Source organism: Hyaena hyaena, unplaced genomic scaffold, assembly GCF_003009895.1.
Source record: "Hyaena hyaena isolate Hyena2069 unplaced genomic scaffold, ASM300989v1 scaffold_21, whole genome shotgun sequence".
Taxonomy (NCBI): domain Eukaryota; kingdom Metazoa; phylum Chordata; class Mammalia; order Carnivora; family Hyaenidae; genus Hyaena; species Hyaena hyaena.
Genome location: NW_024080653.1, coordinates 4261668 through 4279776, shown reverse-complemented (window position 1 = coordinate 4279776; position 18109 = coordinate 4261668). Strand labels below are relative to the sequence as shown.

The window sequence follows — 18109 nt, the reverse complement described above, 5'->3', positions numbered from 1 at the left end:
CTCTCTGACCCTCCCCTGCTCATACTGTCTTAAAAAAAAAAAAAAATTAAAAAACAAACAAACGAACAAAGGAGAACACCTTCTGAGGGTGGCTCTTTCCCTGGCTGCACTTACCAAGCGCTGTCTGTCCCACGTAATAAACACGCTCGGCCGTCATCAGTGGAACCCACTCCCAGCTCCAAGCTCCCTAGAGTGGATTTACCCTCCTTATTTTCCCAGAGGCCTCCTGGCCACCAAGGGGGACCTGCCTGTGATGTTCACGTGCACCCCTGTGTCCTGCACCTCACTTCACCCGCTATATTTTGGGGGAGGGTGTCATCCCATCTGATTATATGAACCTCAGGGACAAAGATCAAGTTTGCCTTGTTCCCCATCGCTCTCTGGAGAGCACGGCTTATGAGAGATGGCACAGCTCTTCCTGTCCCCCTCCCACCCCGACCTCCTGTCCTTGTCATGACGTTGGCCTAAAACGTTGAAAAGTTACTGGCTTTTAAGATGTGTATTCAAACTCAGCAAAAGAGCATTGCCAGGACACTGACATTAAATGCTATGAAAGTTTAAAGGTGAAAGACAAGTCAAGGTGGATCGTGAATAAGGTGAAAAATCTCCAAGCAGGCACAGAGGCAATTCTCCCCTTTGCACTTAGTAGGAATGCAAGTTTTTCTCTCCTCATTGATGTCAGGGTTTGTAAGTCTTCTATTTACTCTTCCCCCATGTTCTGGCAAGGTTATTTTACGTGCTAAGTACTTAGAGCAGCATTGTCCAACAGGGATATCATATGCAGTATGATTAAAACATTCTAGAAGCTGGGGCACCCGGGTGGCTCACTAGGTTGAGTGTCTGACTTCGGCTCAGGTCATGATCTTGGGATTCAGGGGTTCGAGCCCCATGTCTGGCTCTGTGCTGCCAGCTTGGAGCCTGGAGCCTGCTTCGGATTCTGTGTCTCTCTGTACCTTTTCTGCTGTTCTCTCTCTCTCTCTCAAAAATAAATAGGCTTAAAAATAATAATTGGGATTAAAAATAAGTGAAATTAATTGAAATGACATTTTATGTAACTTAGTATAAAAGATAGCCATTTCAACATATAGTCAATATAAAAGTTACGGAGATATTTTACACACTTTTCTTACAGTGAAATAAAATAGAAGTTGCTAGGTCTTCTCCACAAAGGATCATGCAGCGCCCTCTGTGGTTGTACACAGGATTGCAAGCTGTGCTGTGTTGTAAGATGCACACGATTTCAAAGTCTAAGAAAGTCGGCTTTCGAAATACTGAGTATTTGACTAACGCCCGCACGCTCAAGAGGCATGTTTATCAGACCAACTATCTTGTAGAGCTTGGACATATGCTGCCCTCAGGGAGGGTGCTTCGGGGGGGCGGGGGGTCACTTGTACCGCAGCCCATTGCACTTACAGGGTCTGGTTTCCTGGAAGAAACGAGTATCCACGTGCAACTAAGTTAACCTTCACGGCAGGAGAGCGTCCAGCGCCCTCGGAAAGAGACCGCGGATGTGGAGGAGAGACACGCCCGGGATGCGAGCCGGGCCACCGACGGGAAAGGGGGTGTCAGCCTCACGAAATCAAACGCACAGAGGACGGAGCCAGGTCGGGGGGTGACGCCGCTCCAGGGGCGAGTGAGGCCAGTTTAGGGTCAGGTGCAGGCCTGGCTGTGTGGACAGGGCGACAAAAGCCAAGGCCTCGGCGGTTCCCTTCCTGGCAGCGCACACGGGCCCGGGGGCCGTGCCCTCACACACTCGAGCCCGCAGAGGCTCTTCCTTAGCGGCTTCTAACCCGGCCCCCTAACCGGAGCCGGCAGCGAGGCTTTCCAAACGCAGTCCCTTTCCATCGGGGGCCCGTGACGCGGAGGGGCGGCCTGTTCCCCGCGCCGAGCGGACGCCCTCCGCCCCGCCGGGACCTCAGCGGAACGAGGGCGCGGCCGGGGGGAAGGCTGGCTCGGCGGCTGCCGCGGGCGGGGATCAGGGGTACGTGTGTCTGGTGGGCGTCCCCACACCCGCCCGCCAGGGCGCAGGGTCCCCCGGCCCGGCGTCCAGAGCGCGGGAAGTTTCGACCTAAACGACATCCCAGAAGATACCGGCTCCACGACGCTTCGGCCCTATTTATAGGGGGTTGGGCGGGCTCCGCCCCTCGCGAGATCCCGCGGCAGCTCAAACCTCGCGAGAGCAGCGGCAGCACCGCCTCTCTTCCGGAGGCCCCCTCCCTTTCCCTTTTCTCGTGAAGAGGAGCTCCACCGCCCCACCCGAGACGCGGCCCGACGCACGCTCGTACGCACGCGCGCGGTGGCGTCAGTTCCTGGCGCCGGCGGCGCGGGGGGCCCTGCTTCCGCTTTCCTGTGCGGCTCGCGCTCCGCTCTCAGCCGACTCGCGGTCATGGCGGCCACGGCCACGATGGCGACCTCGGGCTCTGCGCGGAAGCGGCTGCTCAAAGAGGAGGACATGACCAAGGTGGAATTCGAGACCAGCGAGGAGGTGGACGTGACGCCCACGTTCGACACCATGGGCCTGCGGGAGGACCTGCTGCGCGGCATCTACGCCTACGGTCCGGGGCGGCGGGGCGGCGGGGCGGGGGCGCGGCCGCGAGGGAGTCCTGGGGCCCGGCATGCCGCGGCCCCTCCGTGTCGGTGTCGCAGGCCTCGGCCTGTCGTTCTCGGCGCACAGCACGGTGCTCGGCCCAGCGAAGGCTAGGAAGGCACTTGGGAGCCATTCAGGCGTTCGATAACGGGCTCGTACCCGCGCTGCTCTGGGCACTGAGGGTTTGGCAGCGAACGCGGCAGGCTCGTGCCTGGAGCCGAGGCCGCTCCAGGCAGGGGTGATGGCTGTGATTGGGGGGTAGTGGAGCTGGTAGGTAAGGAGGCGCCCGGAAGGGGCTAATGTTTGAACTGAGATCTGGATTAAGGAGCCGGTTGTGAGAGGACCCGGCACAGGGCAGAGCTGCTGTCAGGACCCTGCAGCTCTGAGTCCGTGCATCCCAGGAACAGAAAGAAGCCTCCCGTGGTGGGAAGCCCAGGGGCGACTTTGGAGGGGCAGACAGGGCCAGATCTGGCAGAGTGCAGTGTGAGGTGGTGAAGAGTTTGAGTTTTATTTCTAAGTGCAGCGGAAAGCCATTGGAGGGTTTTAAGCAGAGGTCAGATTTGCGGTTGCAGAGGTTATTCTGGAAATCTGTGGATTGGAGGGGAGGGGAGGGGAGGCTGGAGAAGGGGCGGGGGGAGAGGTGATGGTGTTGGGGCAGAGATGGTTGTGAGCAGCAGAGGAGAGAGGGTTCCTGGGTGTTGTGAACAACTGGTGGGGGTGCTGCTGTTGGCTTAGGTGGGGAGCACGGGAGGGAGGAGGGAGGCGGAGGCGGGAGCTCTGTCTTGGGCCAGGTGAATCTCCGGGGCCTGTAAGCCATCCAGTTGGAGGCAGTTGCCTGAGTTGGGAGCCTGGGAAGAGTTGGGGTGGGGGGTCCAGACGGGAGTGATCAGCGTCTGTGCTTAATGCCTGGGACTGGGCTGGCTTTCACCCGGCAGTTTTTGATGTTCTGTTCAGCAGTCTTTGCAGTTTAGCCAGCAAAGAGAGGGTGCTGAGGGAATGGGAGGTGAGAAGTGCCATTGTGTCCGGGCCTGGCGGTGAGGCTGACAGCCCTCCCTGCCTCGGACATTCAGGACATCCCTGCCCAAAACAGTTTTTAGTTTCCCAGCCGTGTGCTTGGTCACGATGAGAGTTTAAAAAAAAAATTTTTTTTTAACATTTATTTATTTTTGAGAGACAGAGACCGAGCGTGAGCAGGGGAGGGTCAGAGAGAGAGGGAGACTCAGTATCGGAAGCAGGCTCCAGGCTCTGAGCTGCCAGCGCAGAGCCTGATGCGGGGCTCGAACTCAAACCGCGAGATCGTGATCTGAGCCAAAGTCGGCCGCTCAACTGACTGAGCCACCCAGGTGCCGCACGATGAGGGTTTTAAGTCATCTCTTACAGTTCTTTGTTAGAAGGAAGTTGTACTGTGTTTTAAAAAACTGCCCCAACTTAAAACTTTTGTTTTTGGTAACTAAACTTTCGTTTACTGGGAAAATACTTTTACTCCTTCAGAGTAAGTAGCCTCGTTCCTTGGTAACGGTCCTGCAGAGGGATGGTGTCGTAGTTCACGTAGCAGCCTCACTAGTGAGGGGGCACAGCGCAGACCCCTGCAGAACGACCCAGGCAGTAGAGTAAATGCATTGTAGACGCTCAGACAGCCTGCAGACAGACCGATACGGAGAGGGAAGAGGAGTTGCTGCCAAGCTACTGGGCTCATTTTCCTTCTTTGTATTAAAAAGTAACGCAAAAGAATAGAAAGCGCTGCAGGTGACTGTAAATAGACGGAAGGAATTGAAGTAAAGGGCGAGCCTCTCCCACCCATTCTTCCGGAGCGCCACCGCTAACGTTTGGGGGTTTTGGGTAATCTAACTGAGGTTTCTGTATTCTGCAACGGTGTTTTTTTAAATACAGACTTTGTACAGATGAGATCCCTGTGCGTATAAAAACACAGCTCGTCCCGATTCATTCAGCAGCTATTTGCCCCTTGGTGTGTTGGCCTCTGGGGTAGGAGGGGTAGAGGTGGGGGCTTAACAAACCATCTGGGCCCCGAGGAGCTTCTGGTTATGGTTGTAACCATGAGGTTAGAACTTTGTTTCTTTTTGCAGGTTTTGAAAAACCATCAGCCATCCAGCAGCGAGCCATCAAGCAGATAATTAAAGGGAGAGACGTCATCGCTCAGTACGTCCCTGGCCCAAAACGGGGTTAGGCTCTAGTCAGTCAGCCGAGTGCAGAGAGTGCTTTGGGAGCACCGTTTGTCACCCTTTCCTTGACTTTAGCCACAGGGTGTCCTGTTTTCTTGTTCTGTCCTTTACTCTCGAAAGCTGTCATGTTTTTAGCCAGCTTTACTTGTCAGTTGGCATGCGGAATGGTTTATAATATTCTCTTAATGCCTTTAGCTCCCATTTGCCTTTGTAAAATTTTTGTTACTATTTTTTAACGTTTATTTATTTTTGAGAGAGAGAGAGAGAGAGTGCACGCAGGGGAGGGGCAGGGAGAGAGGGAGACACAGAATCTGAATCAGGCTCCAGGCTCTGAGCTGTCAGCACAGCCTGACACGGGGCTGGAACTCACAAACTGCAAGATCATGACCTGAGCTGAAGTTGAACACTTAACCGACTGAGCCACCCAGGCGCCCATGCATTATTTTTAAAGACTTGGTTACGAGAAGAAATAATTTTGGAGGCTGGTTTTAGTCCAAAGTTACAGGAAAGAATTAGGTTTATGTAAAGGGGAATCTCTCCTTTCTTGCCACCTGCAACAGCCGTCAGGGCTGCAGACCCTGCCGTGCCGCCTCTGGTCACACCGCGGAGCCGCCCTTGCGGTTGAGGCGTTGTTCCGCCCCGGGAGGTGGAGCAGGTGCCCGGCGGCTCCCGCAGCCCCCCCTCGGGGCGCTGCCGTGGTGGGGGTGCCGTGAGTGGGAGCAGGGAGCCCCCTTCACACCCTCGGTCTGTGTTTCCACGAACAGGTCTCAGTCCGGCACGGGCAAGACGGCCACCTTCAGCATCTCTGTCCTCCAGTGCTTGGATATTCAGGTAGCCTGCAGCGGCTGGGGCGCTTCCCTGCCCCCGCGCCTGCCGCGTCAAAAAGGACGGCTGTGCAGCATGTCTGCCTGGTTGTACCGACTCCGCTAATTTCTTAAGAGCTTCTCAGCTGCACGCTAACAGGGAGCTACCTAATCCTCTGTCATAAATTCCTTGCCGTTTAAACCGAGAGATCCATTAGTGGACCTTCTTGTCTGCAAGCAGCAGTCCTGCCCATTAAACCCGTGATTGCTGGGCTCGCACTTGACCTCGCATCCGGGCTCGTTCACCTTCGTCCGGAGTCAGCTGTGTGGCTGGCGTGAGCTAACGTTCCAAAGAGATCTGCATCTGAACCGGTGCAGTCTGCCTTGGAAATGCTGAGGATTCTCTGTTTTCTGACATCATTTAACAGGTTCGTGAAACGCAGGCTTTGATCTTGGCTCCAACGAGAGAGTTAGCTGTACAGATCCAGAAGGTGAGGCTGGGAGAGGCGACGCCATATTTGCCATGATTGCTTTCTAGTCTGGTGGTAAAGGCTGGCTGGGGATTGAACCTAATCCTGTGTATTGGTTCCCTCTCATTTTGTTTCCTGATCTCTAACGTTTGTTACGTGAATTCCTCATTTGTATTAAATCATTTTTATTTTTATTTAAAAAAATTTTTTTTTATGTTTTATTTATTTTTGGGAGAGAGACACAGCATGAGCATGGGAGGGTCAGAGAGAGAGGGAGATACAGAATCCGAAGCAGGCTTCAGGCTCTGAGCTGTCAGCACAGAGCCCGACGCGGGGCTTGAACCCATGAACTGTGAGATCATGACCTGAGCTGAAGTTGGACACTTAACTGACTCAACCACTCAGGCATCCCAATATTAAGTCATCTTTAGCATCACTACTGTGATTCTACTAGCTTTTTGCAGTTTTAGAATTGCGATTTTTTTAGCAAAAAATTTGTTTTAGTTAAACGGTTTTTGTTTTTATACTTAAAACACTGTAAAGGCTTGATATACATTAAGGTGTTAGTATTAACGCTGGGTGGCCAAGATTATAAATTTTATGTATTTCTGGAGTATTTTGTAATTGAAGCGTGTTGCTTTTCTACTAAGAAACCAGCAAAACCAATTTCATTTTGGCATAGAGAGTAGAAGGGGGAGAACGGGTCATCTTGTAGTCTTACGGTGCAAAGAATAGAATAAATACTTCTCGGTGGTCGTCTTACTTTGGAGTAGAAATGACCTTCATCTTAGGGAAGCTGCGAGGTCTCTGACTTTGCACGAACGTGACCCTTGTTTGAATCCAGGGACTGCTTGCCCTGGGCGACTACATGAACGTCCAGTGCCACGCCTGCATTGGCGGCACCAACGTGGGGGAGGACATCAGGAAGCTGGACTACGGGCAGCACGTGGTCGCCGGCACCCCCGGGCGTGTCTTCGGTGAGCGCTTTTGTCTCTAAGAGTCTGTGATGAGCAGCGTTGTACGCGGTGCTTAAACGGCCCGGGACGCGTCACAGAGTTTGCACGTGGGTAACGTGTAGGAGGTGGACAGCGGTCCCTGAAATGCCGTGAAAACCAGCCGGGATGGCCCTTTCCTCGTAGCCTGAGGTCTGATTACTTCTAACTGCGATTCCGTAGACATGATTCGGCGCAGAAGCCTGAGGACACGCGCTATCAAGATGTTGGTTTTGGACGAGGCCGATGAGATGTTGAATAAAGGTACGAGTAATGGGCACGGTTCCTGCCGACATTTAACTCTGCGCTTTCACAGCACGAGGTGGGCATGAGGAGCTAAGGCAGGCGTTGTCCGGGTGAGCTGAAGTGCCCGGCCCAGGTGCAGCCACCGGCGTAGAACTTGCACCCTGTCCTTCCCGCCATGAGGGTGGGATGGCTGTGCCACCGCTCCCCGCACGTCCGGGGCTGGCGTAGATGGGGAGGCCCGCGGTCGAGGTGGGGCACATCGAGATGCCTGCTGTGCATTGTGGGGGCCCGGCTGTGTCAGGGAGGCTGGGCTGTGGCCTCAGGGCATTGTGTTGTCTGGAGGTTCTGTCCGTTGCACAGGCTTTCACGTTCTTTTTCCAATTTAAGTTACTGTATTTATTTACGTATTTTTAAACGTTTATTTACCTATCTTGAGAGCAAGCGAGCGAGCAGGGGGAGGGGCAGAGAGGGGCCAGAATCCCAAGCAGGGTGCGTGTTGTCAGCACAGAGTCCCGCTCAAATCCGCAAATGGCGAGATCATGGCCTGAGCTGACACCCAGCCAGCAAAGCCAGCTAGCCGCCTCCCGTTTTTAAAAAATTTTTAATATTTATTTTTGAGAGTGTGTGCTTGCAGGCAAGTGGGGGAGGGGTAGAGAGAGGGGGACAGAGGATCTGAAGTAGGCTCTGCACTGACAGCACAGAGCCCGATGTGGGAGCTCGATCCCACAAACCATGAGATCATGACCTGAGCAGAAACCAAGAGTCAGACGCTCAATCAGCTGAGTCACCCGGGTACCCGAGGCTGATCTTTCTCCCAGTTATGTTTTTAAGGTAAATTTTCAGACTTGACACGTACTTAGGATTTTCACGCGTTTGTATCAAGATGTATGGGGACAGATATGAGATGCCCCCTTGGGGATGGCGGCCGAGGTGTTAGGATGGGGACGTGGTAATCCATCACGACAGGTACTCTGAGTCCAGGGCCCGTTAGAGCCCAGGCCTCCGCTGCCTGCACGCCCTCCCCTCCGCCCCTGCCTCCGCGCCAGGGGTCACCGGGTGAAGGAAGTGCTCTCTCCTGGCGGTAAGTGGTGGCGCAGCTGAGGCTGTCGCTGGTGTTCCTGGTGTCCCTGGTGTCCGGGTCCCTCCGTGGGGCTCCTGCTATCCGTGAGCTGTCCTCCTGCCGCGCCCCCCCTCTCCCCCCACCCTCCCCACCCAGAGGCCCTGCCTTCCAGGTGAGCACAGTACCACCGCCCTCGGGCTGCTGTCTTGGCCTTTGAGAAAGCATCGCCTGCGGGCAGCTTCTTGCAGGCCCCTTGGGTGACCATTCTCACAGTGAGCTCTCTAGGCGGCGGCTATGTGCTCTGGGGTTTGTTACAAGGGCAGGTCTTGGGCTCTGTCGTTTGTGGGGTCGTAGCCTCGCAGTCTGTTAAGGGGCTTTGGAGGCCGGGGATGCCAGCGTGGGCACTCTCACACGCTCGTCTGCTGACCCCACCCTGCGTGGGCCACGGAGGCCATGGTGCTAGTGGCCCCTGGGCCAGGTCCCGCTGATTAGGGTATGCTTGACCATGTGCACCCTGATGACCCCACGTATGCGGGAGATTTTTCCACCTGGGAGGTGGTTCTCTACAAACCCAGATCCCTGCATTCTCTTATGTGGCAGATCTGGCCACATGGGACGCACATCTTCACAGCAGCCGGGCAGGGGTGGCGACCACCAGCAGGCGTCTGAGGTGGTGGATGGCCCAGGCCTGGGGCTTCCCTTGCTCCTAGCCTCTGGCACCCAGGCCTGTCAGGGTGGGGCCACGATCCCCAGAGACGGCCAAGAAGGGGGGGTGCGTGGACTTCCCAGCTCCGTGGAAGACGTTCCTCGTGAAACCGGCCACCTCCCAGCCGCAACTCTGTGTCAAAGCATGCGGCCTTCACGTTCTCTGCTTCTCGTTCTTTCTCCCAGGTTTCAAAGAGCAGATCTACGACGTGTACAGGTACCTGCCCCCGGCCACACAGGTGGTGCTCATCAGCGCCACGCTGCCCCACGAGATCCTGGAGATGACCAACAAGTTCATGACCGACCCCATCCGCATCCTGGTGAAGCGGTAAGAGTGCCGCGCTTCTCCTGCCGCACGCACACGCCACGTGGCTTGCGTTTGGGTCTTAAACCGTGAAAGTTTTTTTTATATTCTTTTTTCGAAAGCCAGCTTTGGGGCATCCAGCTGGCTCAGTTAGTGGAGCATGTGACTCTTGATCTCCGGGTTGTGAGTTTGAGCCCCATGTTGGGTGTAGAGATGCTTAACAACCAAATCTGGAAAAAGGAAAAGCCAGCTCTTATACATGCCCTCTCCCTTGGCTCAGCAATTCCAACAGCTGATGGTATTTGTCCATTGTTCTGCGGGAGTAAAACGTGTAATACGAGGTGTGCCAGTGGCTGAAGTCCCAGGCTGCTTAGGCCTGTGCAGGAGGGGTGTTGACCCCCCGGGAGGGGCAGAGCTGCTGTGGGTCGAACCGGTGCCGGGAACAGTGTGAGGCTTGTGCGTGCCTTTAAATCTTGGTGGAAGAATGAGTTCTTAGGACCTGCCTTTGTTTCCAGTGATGAACTGACCCTCGAAGGCATCAAGCAGTTTTTTGTGGCAGTGGAAAGGGAAGAGTGGAAATTCGACACCCTGTGTGACCTCTATGACACGCTAACCATCACTCAGGCTGTCATCTTCTGCAACACCAAACGGAAGGTACGCAGCCATCTTGGCTCTTGCGTAGCCTTTTTTAAAAACAATTGTTTTTGGGGCGCCTGGGTGGCTCAGTTGGTTGAGCGTCTGGCTTCAGCTCAGGTCATGATCTCATGGTTTGTGGGTTCCAGCCCCGCATCAGGTTCTGTGCTGGCACCTAGCTCAGAGCCTGGAGCCTGTTTCAGATTCTGTATCTCCCTCTCTTTCTGACCTTTTCCTGCTCACGCTGTCTCTCTCTCAAAAAGAAAACATTAAAAAAAATTTTTTTTTAATTTGTTTTTAACATTTTATTTACTTTTGAGAGAGAGACAGCACAAGCGGGGAGGGGCAGAGGGGGGGAGGGGCAGAGAGAGGAAGACACAGAATCTGAAGCAACTGCAGGCTCCGCGAGCTGTCAGCACAGAGCCCGACGTGGGGCTTGAGTCCATTGTGAGATCATGATCTGAGCTGAAGTCGGAGGCTCATCCACCTGAGTCCCCCTGGCACCCCAGCTCTGCACTATCCTTACGGCAAAAACTGAAGATTGGTTCTCTTTGGAACCCAGGCAAGACGTTGCCTCTGGTGGCTCAGAAGGGGATGGGTGGGCGTGGCCAGTGAACCTGCACAGAGGTGTTCGTGCTGGTCCCAGGCCGGAAGGCACAGGTGTCGTGGGTTTAGCTGGGCCCGGGCCTGCGGTTTCCTAGGCTCCCAAGTGACGCGCTCGTGCAGGCGACGGGACAGCCCAGGAGTCGGTCACCTTGCAGAGAAGATTTGAATTTCAGATATGAAGTGAGAGGTGGCCTTTTTTTGTCCTTGAGACACAGGGAACCAGGAAGAGGAGTCTGCCCTGATGTGCTAGGCAAGCCCGTGTCCTACGCGTTTAGGAAAGATTCAGCTGAGGGTTTTTTCCCAGAGGTTTATTTTGAGAGAGACCCGGGAGCAGACGGGGGAGGGGTGGGGAGAGGGGGACAGAGGCTCCCAAGCAGGCTCCGAGCTCTTGGCACAGAGCCTGTCACAGGGCTCAGCTCAAACGAACGCATGGGATTGTGACCTAAGCTACGGCGCCCCGTGATTGATCTGCGTGGTGGGGGCCCCAGAGGTGCTGCCGATGGCCCTGCAGACTGAAGCGGGGCCCCCACGCCTTCCGGCTTGGTTTCTGAGCTTACGTCGTGTCTGCTGATTTGACGTGCAGGTCGACTGGCTGACAGAGAAGATGAGGGAAGCCAACTTCACGGTCTCGTCCATGCACGGGGACATGCCACAGAAGGAGCGCGAGTCCATCATGAAGGAGTTCCGCTCCGGCGCCAGGTGGGCCGGCTGCCCTGCCCGCATGCGGCCCAGCCCCTGCCCTCCAGGGTTGGGGGGCTGCTGGGGGGAGCGTGTACGCCTCTGCGGGGCGGGTTGGGGTCTTCACTGCTGGTCATCCCTCAGTGGTGGGGTTGTAGTTGTGCTCGGAGGGCCTGCGGCTTCGTCCTGTAACATGTCTGGTTTTGCTCGGCGCACGCTCACTTCTGCGCATGTGTGCGGGCCGAGCGCCGTGGTCGCCGTGCCCCGGAGGCTTGGCTGCTGGCTGTGTCTCGGACCCTCCGCACATTCCCCTCGGCTTGTCTTCGCCGTCTCGGCATCGCAGCTCTGAGGCCCCGCCTGCCCTGCTGTGTCCGGGGGCCGTGTAGCCAGTGCGGGGCTGCCGCGTTCCCGCAGGGCCACGACACGTCCCTCTGTCCGCAGTCCTGCGGGAGGCCTGCACAGCCTCCTGGAGCGTGGGTGTCCCCACCAGGTCCCCTCACTTGCCCCCCCCCCCCCATGGGCCCCGGAAGCTGCAGGTGTGCTCCATGCACACAGCTCACAGTGGCTCCTGGTTTGCTGCTTTGCCTGATGCTGGTTGCGGTCTCGCAATCAGAGTGGTTCGGGCCATGTTGTTTGGTGGCGACGCTGCCATGTGCGCTTTTGAATTAATATCTATTCCATGTATTTTATCTCTCGTTCTTTTTTTGATTTCTTTTTAAAAAGTTTAATTTGAGACAGCATGCATACATGCAGGGGTGGGGCAGAGAGAGAGGGAGGGAGGGAGGGAATCTTAGGCAGGCTTCATGTTCAGGGCAGATCCTGACGTGGGGCTTCCATGAGATCATGAACCTGCGCAGAACTCGAGTGTCGGATGCTTAGCTGAGCCCCCCCCCCCCCCCCGGTGCCTTGATTTGGGATTTCTCATCCTCGTTCCTTTGCCCCAGTTCCTGTTTTGGAGTCGTCTGTGCTTTGTTACTTAGCCTCCTAGGACGTCCAGCGCTGTGTCTGCGTCCTCCCCGCCCGCCCGGACGCGGGCCGTCGTCCCTGCCCCGCACAGACCTCAGAGACTTCAGTGCCCCCTGCACTTTGGGGTGGTGGCCACGGGACTTACGATATTACAAACTCCACAAGACGTCTTTGCTTTATGTGATAGAATTCATGCACATCCAGACACGTTCTTCCCATCTTGTTATTCTCCTGTCTGGGAAGTTTCCTTCTCCTTGAAGAACGTCTTTTCGTGTTTGGTTTGGGGACAGGGTGTGTGCTTCACCTCAGAGTGTTTCCTCCCCCCTCTCGAAGGAGGTCTGTGCTGACATGGAATTCTGGGAAGCTCCCCGGGTCTCCCTGCCCCTCCCCGTGCGGCCTCAGCAGGGTCTGTGCTGATGGGTCTCCGCGTGGCTCCCGTCTTTCCTCCCGTTGGGCAGGTGTCCAGCTCCCCCCCCCACCCCGCCCGCGTGGCTGGGCTCCCACTCTCCCTCTCCTGCCTCTGGGGCTGCGGCTGCAGGTGACTGTGTGGCAGCGACACCTCTCGGTCTGGTTTTCAACTCCTTTCTCCCGTGTTGCTCTCCCTTGATTGGAATGCTTCTAGACCAGCGATATGTAGAGGCCGGGCCGCATCGGAGGTTTTCTGGTACCAGCGTTGGAACATAAAAAGAAATGCAATGTTGATTTTTAATACGCTATTTAACTCAATGTTATTTCAGCATTTTCAGTATGTAATCAGCATTAAAAATACTAATTAAGGTGTATTTGGGGTTTTTTATACTAAGCATTGAAAACCCCGTGTGTATTTTACGCTTTAAAGAGCGTCTCGTTCTGAGCCAGCCCCACCGCACGAGCTCGGTGGGCTGGCGGCCTCCGTGTTGGACGTGGCAGCCCATGGTGTGTCCCACCCTGTCCTGGCTGCAGGACACGGCTGTGAGGCGCGTTTCAGTTTGATCGCACTGTAAACCCGCACCAGGGCGCTGGGGCCGCCAGCCCGCACTCCTCCAGGCGGAGGGAAGGTGTCTTTCCCAGGTGTTGATACGGGGTAGCTTTACGTAGTTAAACATGTGCTATGGAAGGTACCGGAATCCTCTGTCTCGGTGCGCGTGAACAGGTCTCTGGTGCTGTCCCGGATGCCGCATGTGTGCTGGGGGATGCGGGGGCCGGTGTGAGGGTGACTGGATGCCTTTCCGACTCGTAGCCAGTCTTAAACTTCCGTGACTGATGCGATGGCCTCAAGTCCCTTCTGTCTTTGCAGCCGCGTGCTCATCTCCACAGACGTCTGGGCCAGGGGCTTGGACGTCCCTCAGGTGTCCCTCATCATCAACTACGACCTGCCCAATAACAGAGAGCTGTACATACACAGGTAGGGCGGGCGCCGGGGCCTGCTGGCGGGTGTCCTGCCCCTCCCTTGCTGCCGGTACTGAAGGGGTTTTGCTCTGTCCTCAAAGAATCGGGCGCTCGGGCCGCTACGGCCGGAAGGGGGTGGCCATCAACTTTGTGAAGAATGACGACATCCGTATCCTGAGAGACATCGAGCAGTACTATTCCACCCAGATCGACGAGATGCCCATGAACGGTGAGCCCCCCCCACCCTGTCTTGTGCGTGAGAATCCATCGCGAGCCTCGTGCTCCGCTTATCTTTTCATCCCGCTTGTATCCGTCCTTCACACGTGCCTTTCTCTCTCTCAGTGGCCGACCTGATCTGAGGAACCCGCCGCGCCGACCCGCTGATGCCCGCCTGCCCCGTGCTCCCTGGGAAGTGCTGGGGGGCGGTTTCCGGGTGACAGGGTTTGCGTGAGCTCGGCCGCAGTCCCCACGACGGGCCACTTTTCTTACCCATGTGTAAATAATGCTTGGAGTTTTTTTCATTAAATGTTTAAAACTTTTCCCATAAACTCTAATTTATGTGTCTTTTTAAAATAGTCACTTGTTAAGCAATCACGACACCCAGCGTGGGGCTTGAATTCACGACCCCGAGATCGAGAGTTGCACCACCACCCCCCCACCCCACCCTGACAGCCAGCCAGTCCCCTCTGGCCCGAGTGTCTTAGGAGGCGCCATCTTGGGCAACAGGTAGGGTCACCTGTGGGGTCACAAGTGGGGACCTGCTTGCGGTCCTGCTGTTGGTGAACGGAGGTAGGAACACTGCCGCCTCTGCGGACCTCCCCAGGCCGGCCTGGGTGGTCGCAGCCACACGTGCGAGGTCGTGGGGAGCCTGACCGTTTCTGAACTTCGTCCCGCGATTCTGACCCCAGGCATCATGGTCATCCGGCACGTGCGAGGAACGTCCCGAGCTCCCGTCCTGGAGCGCCGGCACAGGGTCAGGGGCAGCGTGGGCAGGGCGCTTCCGCGGCCCCCAGCCCCGGCGTCTCCAGCCAGGAGGCACCGGGAGGGAGGGGCTTCGGCAGAAAGGACGGTGAATACTTGTCTTCAGCTTGGCCTCGGGTCTGCAGCAGGGGAGGAGGGACAAGCGTGGAGGCCCTGGGCAGGAATGGTCAGCCGTCGTCGTTCTGGCTTAACAAGCACCGTGTTCTGGTGGAGGAGGGAGGGGAGCACGCAAGGCGTCGTCCGTGACTCGAGGGAGACAGCAGATGCTGTCTAGGAATGAGAGCAGTTAGCAAAGTGCAGACGGTCCCAAAAACACTCAGCTTCACGGGCGGTTCAGGTGTGCCGTGTCACCCGGGAAGATGTGATAACAGCCCCGAGCGTTGCAGGGGTGTGCGAGTATTTACATTGGTGGTCCTGGTGGGAGAGCAGCCTGGCCCTGATCAGCGGGAGCAATTAAAATGTTACTTCTCTCTGAGGGAGTAGTTCTGCAGTAGGCAGTAGTGCGGAATGCACACTGCACAAGTGCATTCACCACAGCGTACTGCAGCCCTGGGGGGGTGGGGGGGTGAGTGCTGGGAGGTGTGGGTGGGGGCGTCGGGAGGGCAGCTGGGGCACTGGTGTCACGGCCCAAGTGGGTTTCGCTGTGCCCCTTGGCAACTGAACATTGAGAGAAGCAAGGGGGCGGGTGTGCTGGGCTGTACCGAGTGACCAAAGCCATTCAACAGCCAATATTGGATGTTCAAATATTCAGCCGCTGGTTTTAGCTGTTAATAGCAGAAAAGTGGAAGTGACCCAAATACCCATCAACCGGAAAGTGCGGTAAGTGTGCGTGACGAGTATTATCCCAGAGGGGTGGGTGCCACTGCCCGCTACGGAGCAGGGGCCTCGGACACTGCTTGCCGAGGGCCACGTACTGTGTGATTCCACTTTGTGAAACGTCCCAGACAGTGGCGTCAGGTGGTGCGCAGGTGGCGGTTTTCCTGACTGGGGAGTGCGGGCTCTGGGCCGGGTTTCTCGGGGGGATGAAAATGCTGAGGGGCTGGATCGTGGTAATGGCTGCACAGCTGTGGGCCTAGGGGGCGTCACTGAGGGGTCACTTGAACCCACTTGAGGGGTGACTCATGGGAGCTGTCTCCGAAGTCGGGGGGTGTCCACAGCCTTCTCCAGAATTAAACGGCATGAGCAAGGGGAGAGTAGTAAAGTCCCCAGTTAAAAGACGGGCAGACTGGGTCATAGAACGGGACACAGCTACACACACTTAGAAGAAATCAAAGCGGGGTGCGGGGGGGAGCTGGGGAGACCTATCATGGGACACTCTGACCACAGAGAACCAGGGACAAAGAGGCCCATCTTGCACAGGACGCCTGGAAGGTAGCTCATCAGAAACCCGGGACAGTCCAGTGTCCATGCACCCAGAGGAGCTTCAAACTGTGGCAACAACTGGTAGAGCTGCGGAAAAGACTGGATGAATCCGGTTCTGGCCGCTTTCAGCATCCTCGTTAGGATAAAGGCCACACATCCTCCTCACATACAGTCAGCGTCAGAACGTGGCCCTGGCCAGCACAGCCAGGGAACGAGAGGGATAGAAGGCATCTGAAAGGAAGTCTGTGCACAGATGACCCGATCCTTTGCATCAAAAATTGTAAGGACTCTGCAACAGCTACTGGAGCTAATAATTGGGAAAACACGGCCGTACGTACACGAGGTCAGGATTCAGAGCTCGCTCATGTTTCTGGAGTCTAGCACTGGACACTTGGAAATTTAAGCGCTGTTTGCAGTAGCACCAAGTAGATGAAATGCTGGGGATACATTTAACACCTCTGACATCTCTGCCCCAAAAGCCACAAAGCGCTGCTATGGAAAATGTCCGTCAACGTCAGCGAGAGGCACTGTTGTTAACGGCCTAGAGGGGGCAGGTCCGCTCAGGTGTCTGTTCTCCCCATGTTCCACAGATCCAGCGTAGCCCCAGTCAAAATACCAAGAGACTTTGGCAAAAATTGTCAAGCTGATTCTGAGGGGCGCCTGGGGGACTCTGTTGGTTGAGCGCCCAGCTTCGGCTCAGGTCATGAACCCACGGTTCGTGAGTTCAAACCCTGTGTCAGGCTCTGTGCTGACAGCTCAGAGCCTGGGGCCTGCTTTGAGTTCCGTCTCTGTCTCTCTCTGCTACTCTCCTGCTCGCACTCTCTCCCTCAAAATTAAACATAAGAATTTTTTTAATAAATAAAATCAATACAGAGATACGAAGGACCCAGCATAGCCAGGACGTCTGAAAACGTGAACGAAGCGGGATTCCTGCCTGACCCCCAGGAACACTGCAAAGTTACGACTCGACAGTGAAGTGTTGGCATAAAGACAGACCCCTTGGATCCCTGGGACGTGGTACAAAGTCTAGAGATAGACCACAGGCTTATGGTGAGGGGGTTTCAGCAGAGGTACTGAGGCAGTGGGGTGGGTAAAGGATGGTACTTTTAGCAAACGGTGTCCGGTTGGTTAGCCATATGCAAAAAAGAAAAACCCTCAATTGTCACTAAGTACCATGAACAAAAAGTAGCTTGAGATGGAAGACCTAAAGCTACAGAACTTCTGGAAGAGAGCAGGAGATAAGTCTTAGTGACTTTGAGTTTGGCAAAGATTTTTTTTAATAGGACGTAAGAAATCCAAATCAGACTCAAAATTAAAACCTTTTACTTCTCACTAAACATTGTTAGGAAAGTAAAAAGGCAAACCACAGACTGGGAGAAAGAATTTCCAAGCCTATACCTGATGGAGGACTTAACCGGAATACGTGGGGAGCTTTTAAGCGGTAGGTGGAAGAATGGTCCCCCAGAGAGGCTTGGGTCCTGCTCCCGGGAGCTCGTGACTGCATCACATTTTACAGCAAGAGGGTCTTTATTGATGGAAGAGTTTGCGACCAGAGCATCCTGGGTTACCCAGGTGGACCCACACGAGCTTTGAAAAGTCAAGAATATTCTCGGCTTTTTGATGGGCTCAGCCCACCATCGCTGGACTTGAAAGCGCCATCCCCATGACGATCAGTCCCCAGAAGCTGCGAGGGAGGTGTGGCGCACGCTGGAGCGATAGACCTGCTGCCTGCGAACCCTGCGCCGAGCTGGCCGACCACCTGCCTGAAGGAAACTGGTCCTCCCCCGGAGCCTCCGGGAAGGAAGCAGCGGGCTGCCACTCGACTGTAGCCCCATGGGAGCCGTGTCACCCCTGCCCGCCAGCACCATGACAAAATAAATGTGTTATTTTAAGCCACTGTAGTATCTGTCACATAGCAACAGAAAAACTGTAATACACGTAAACGATATCATTCCAATAATAGAAGACCAGTGCTGCAAGATAAAGGCAACAGATTTGAACAGCTGCTTCCCTGAAGAAGATTCACCAGTGACAGACCTAAGTCCGTGAAAAGATGCTCGGCGTCCTTGGTCTTTAGGGACATGCGCTTCGAACCACGAGCGCCTCTCACCAGAACGGCCGAGGGCGAGCAGACCAGCCATCGCAGGGGCGGGTGAGGACCTGGGGCA

At 55.5% G+C, this 18109-nt stretch overlaps 1 protein-coding gene across 1 annotated transcript; it reads left to right on the top strand.

Annotated features, from left to right (window-relative positions):
* Positions 1-2328: 2328 nt before the first annotated feature.
* Positions 2329-14146, top strand: EIF4A3 (eukaryotic translation initiation factor 4A3). Its single transcript, XM_039226453.1, has 12 exons — positions 2329-2555; positions 4672-4744; positions 5532-5598; positions 5999-6061; positions 6885-7017; positions 7216-7296; positions 9230-9371; positions 9863-10001; positions 11170-11285; positions 13507-13614; positions 13700-13827; positions 13941-14146. The coding sequence occupies exons 1-12, from the start codon at positions 2387-2389 to the stop codon at positions 13955-13957; spliced, it is 1236 nt and encodes a 411-aa protein (XP_039082384.1). The 5' UTR covers positions 2329-2386; the 3' UTR covers positions 13958-14146.
* Positions 14147-18109: the final 3963 nt, after the last annotated feature.

Bases quoted from the DNA above. Each gene is read 5' to 3' on its own strand.
- EIF4A3 (XM_039226453.1), top strand. From the start codon at position 2,387: ATGGCGGCCACGGCCACGATGGCGACCTCGGGCTCTGCGCGGAAGCGG. The intron at 5,599-5,998 runs GTAGCCTGCAGC...ATCATTTAACAG, and splicing joins TCCAGTGCTTGGATATTCAG to GTTCGTGAAACGCAGGCTTT. The intron at 6,062-6,884 runs GTGAGGCTGGGA...GTTTGAATCCAG, and splicing joins TAGCTGTACAGATCCAGAAG to GGACTGCTTGCCCTGGGCGA.